Source organism: Macrosteles quadrilineatus, unplaced genomic scaffold (assembly GCF_028750875.1).
Source record: "Macrosteles quadrilineatus isolate MER2022 unplaced genomic scaffold, UCM_ALF_1.0 Scaffold_4__1_contigs__length_99947679, whole genome shotgun sequence".
Taxonomy (NCBI): Eukaryota; Metazoa; Arthropoda; class Insecta; order Hemiptera; family Cicadellidae; genus Macrosteles; species Macrosteles quadrilineatus.
In genome coordinates, this window is record NW_026542597.1 from 95,005,563 (window position 1) to 95,009,496 (window position 3,934).

Sequence of the window (3,934 nt, forward strand, 5' to 3'; positions counted from 1 at the left end):
ATGTAACTAGCTATAATGACACGAACTCTTTGGGAGGAATACAGGACGTTCTTTCAATCGGAAAGCAGGCAACTTTTTACCCGATACTTATTCTTAATATCTTACTCAATAACCAGATCGTAAGGATGCAGTTTGATACAGGTAGCTGCGCTTCAATTATCTCAGATCATACTTGGAAACAGATAGGAAAACCCGACCTTTTGTTAAGTAAACAGAATTTTACTTCATTTACATGTCATTGTGTTAAACTTTTTGGTGAGGTGGATGTAGAAGTTGTTTTCGCAAACGTTAAAACCAAACTCAGAGTTTTTGTCGCTTCGGGTGTCAAACAAAATATTTTGGGAAGAGATTGGATTTTACCTTTATTTCTCCACAAAATATCACTTTCCGATTTGCAAAGGATATGTTCAGAACCGTATAAACAAACCTTACAAGTAGAAAATACGGATCAACAACTTGCCAAACTTGTGGATGAGTTTTCTGACGTTTTTCAACCCAATGAAAATAAATGTTCAAAGACAACTGCTCATTTGTACCTAAAAGAGGGTGCTACACCAGTGTTTAAAAAGGCAAGGCCTGTTCCTTTAGCTTTAAGGGACAAGGTTAAAGAAGAACTTGACCGGTTAAAAAGAAATGGTATCCTTGAAGAAATAGACCATTCAGAATGGGCTGCACCATGCGTGATTGTAAGAAAACCGAATGGAGCTATTAGAATATGCGCAGATTTTTCAACGGGACTCAACCAAGCATTAAAGGTGCAACAGTTTCCATTACCAACTCAAGACGATTTATTGACCAAGATAGGTTCTGGACAGAAATTTACTACCCTTGACCTCTCTGATGCTTACTTTTCTATTCCCATGGACACAGAATCTAAAAAACTCCTTGTCATTAATACTATTTTTGGTCTTATGCGATACAATCGACTGTGTTTTGGCGTAGCTCCTGCTACGGCAATTTTCCAAAAAAAGATGCATTCTATGCTTTCTGGATTAGATGGAGTCGCTTTCCTACTGGATGATGTCATTATAACAGGAATAAATGACACTGAACATTTAAACACGTTAAAAGAGGTTTTGAAACGCATTGAGGACAATGGTTTTTGTTTAAACAGAGCTAAGTGTCACTTCATGAAGGAAAAAGTCAACTATTTGGGTCTATGTATTTCCAAAGATGGAATTTCGACGAATCAAGACAAGATAAAGCCCATAGTAGATATGCCTGAACCCCAAAACATTAAACAGTTGGAATCATTTATAGGAATGGCAAACTTTTACTCAAAGTTCATCCCAAACTTTTCTGAGATCTGTGCACCATTAAACAAACTAAGACAGAAAAAGGTTCAATGGACATGGACAGAACAATGCTCTCAGTCAATTAACCGTATTAAAGATGCTTTAGTTTCCACTCCTATTCTAGTACCATTTAATAGTGAATTACCTATAGTGGTTGCAGCCGATGCTTCATCAGTGGGGATTGGTTGCGCAATTTTTCATCGATATCCTAACGGAGAAGAGAAGCCGATCGCGTATGCTTCTAAAACACTGAACAAGGCAGAGCAAAATTATTCGCAAATTGAACGAGAAGCTTTAGCTTTGATTTATGCTATTAAAAAGTTCCGCATCTACCTTTGGGGCACACATTTTCTGATCCAAACAGACCACAGACCTCTATTGTCTATATTCGGATCCAGCAAAGGAGTGCCAGTAACCACGTCTTGCAGAATACAAAGGTGGGCTTTGTTTTTAACAAATTTTCGTTTTGACATAGAATACTTTTCTACTAAACTATTTGGGAAAGTTGACTGTTTAAGTCGTTTGCCTTTCGAGGAAGATGTCGAGTTTGACCAAGCCGATGAGAGTTATAGCACCGTAGTTGGATTAATATTCTCAGGTAACATAGATTGTCTACCAGTTACGGCTAAAGAAATCAGTGAAGAAACGTCGAATGATGTCACTCTTAATCGGGTCAAAGAGTTTGTATTAAATGGATGGCCAAACAAGACAAACAATCTGGAGTTAAAACCCTATGAGTCAAGGAAGAACGAGATATCCATACATGAGGGCTGCCTAATGTGGGGGGTTAGAGCAATTGTCCCAGAAAAGTTCAAGCAGAAATTACTTATGAACCTGCACGACACTCATTTAGGAATGGTAAAGATGAAGGCTTTGGCCCGAGATCGTTTTTGGTGGCCATCGATGGACAATGACATCGAAAACGTGGCAAGAACTTGTGCACTATGCAACTTGTATGCTGCAAGAGAACCACAGAGAAAGTTCCTCAGTAATTGGCCGAGATGCACTGACCCTTGGACCCGTATACACTTGGACTTCGCTGGACCTTTCCTTAATAGTGTTTTTCTTTTGGTCGTAGATGCATACTCCGGTTGGCCAGAAATTATCAAGTTGAACTCTATGACGACTTCAGTAATAATCAAACAAATTAAGCTGTTAATATGCCGATATGGAATCCCTAAAACCATAGTGACAGACAACGGACCCTGTTTTACGTCCATAGAATTTGCACAGTTTTGTAAAGCATTTGGAATCGACCACGTAACCACTCCACCTCACCATCCGTGTTCCAACGGACAAGTTGAAAAATACGTCGGTACCATGAAACAGGCGTTGAGAAAACTTTGCCAAGAACAATCCCCTAAAGGTTTGGAAGCTGACTTAAACAACTTTTTATTTAAGTACAGGTTAACACCACACATAACTTCTGGAATGTCACCTTCTGAGTTGTTTTTAGGACGTCAGCTAAGATGTATCTTAGATTTAGTTCAACCCCAAAAAGGAAGTCAGATTAAAACAGAAGAGGAAGAAAATAAAGAAGATAAAACAAAAGAGAAAGAGAATAAAGAAGGAGCCACTACTAGCCTAAAAAACTTCAAAATAAATGAGCCTTCGTTTTGGGCAGAAACCAGAAACGGAAATGTTGTGTGGAAACCCGGCGTAATCTTGCAGAGACTAGGGCGAAACGTGTGAAAAGTTGAAGGTAACAATAGAAGAATCTTTAAAAAACACGCTGACCAACTAAAGCATAAAAACCTTCTTGAAGACAAGGACAGTAGTTCAATCTCGGCGAGAAGGTGAAGTGTTCGTGCTTTTGGTCTGTATAGAGTTCACATTATTTATTATCATATGTTACAAATAACAAGATTGTTTACTTTTTGTTGTCAGTTAGTTTTTACATGATTAAAGTCAAGTTTCGTTTTACTAAGTTGTACTTTTTAATTGTATAAGTGAATGCACGTCAACCTACACGGCCACTCAAACCCCAAAATGTTGTTGGCCTCGCCAACAGCTGCTCGCCATCCATCTCGGTCTTGCATGAGATCTGGTGTTATGTGTAGGCTCTGCACCTGATCTTTCCATCGCAGTCTTGAGCGCCCCAATGGTCGTTTGCCTCTTGGAAGATTTTCTGCTTCCATTCTCAGTGTGGAGTTCAGCTCTCATCTATTTACATAGCCAGCCCACCTCAATCTTCTATTTCGATTAAAGTTATTATGTCTGGATCTTGATACAAAGCTCTGAGTTCCATGTTGGTCCATATTCCTTGATCACAAGTTGGACAAAAAATTGATCGAAGAATTTTGTTTACAAAGACTTTAAGATTCTTTTCTGATTTTTCGCTGAATGTCCAGACCTCAGACCAATATAATACAACATGTTTAAGAACAATATAAATTATATTAATTGGGCCTATTTTTACATTTTTTTTTACTGAGATAAACTACAAAACCAAGAATTCGGGCAAAAGATTCTGAGCAGTGACCGCTAGTGAATAAAATAAGGGGCCTAAGGCATGGTAAAACTAATTTTTATTCACAGCTATCAACTTTTAAGTTTTCAATTCAAGTTAGTCTTGAATAAAAAAAGTGTTAGGAACACTTGTCTTCTTTATGTTAAAATACAATACTTGAGTTGTCAAT

General features: G+C 38.1%; 1 protein-coding gene across 1 annotated transcript; it reads left to right on the top strand.

Annotated features, from left to right (window-relative positions):
- The first annotated feature begins 1,262 nt into the window (after positions 1-1,262).
- LOC128993171 (uncharacterized protein K02A2.6-like) lies at positions 1,263-2,987 on the top strand. The gene has a single exon (XM_054416933.1). It carries the CDS (start codon positions 1,263-1,265, stop codon positions 2,985-2,987), a length of 1,725 nt encoding a protein of 574 aa, XP_054272908.1.
- Positions 2,988-3,934: the final 947 nt, after the last annotated feature.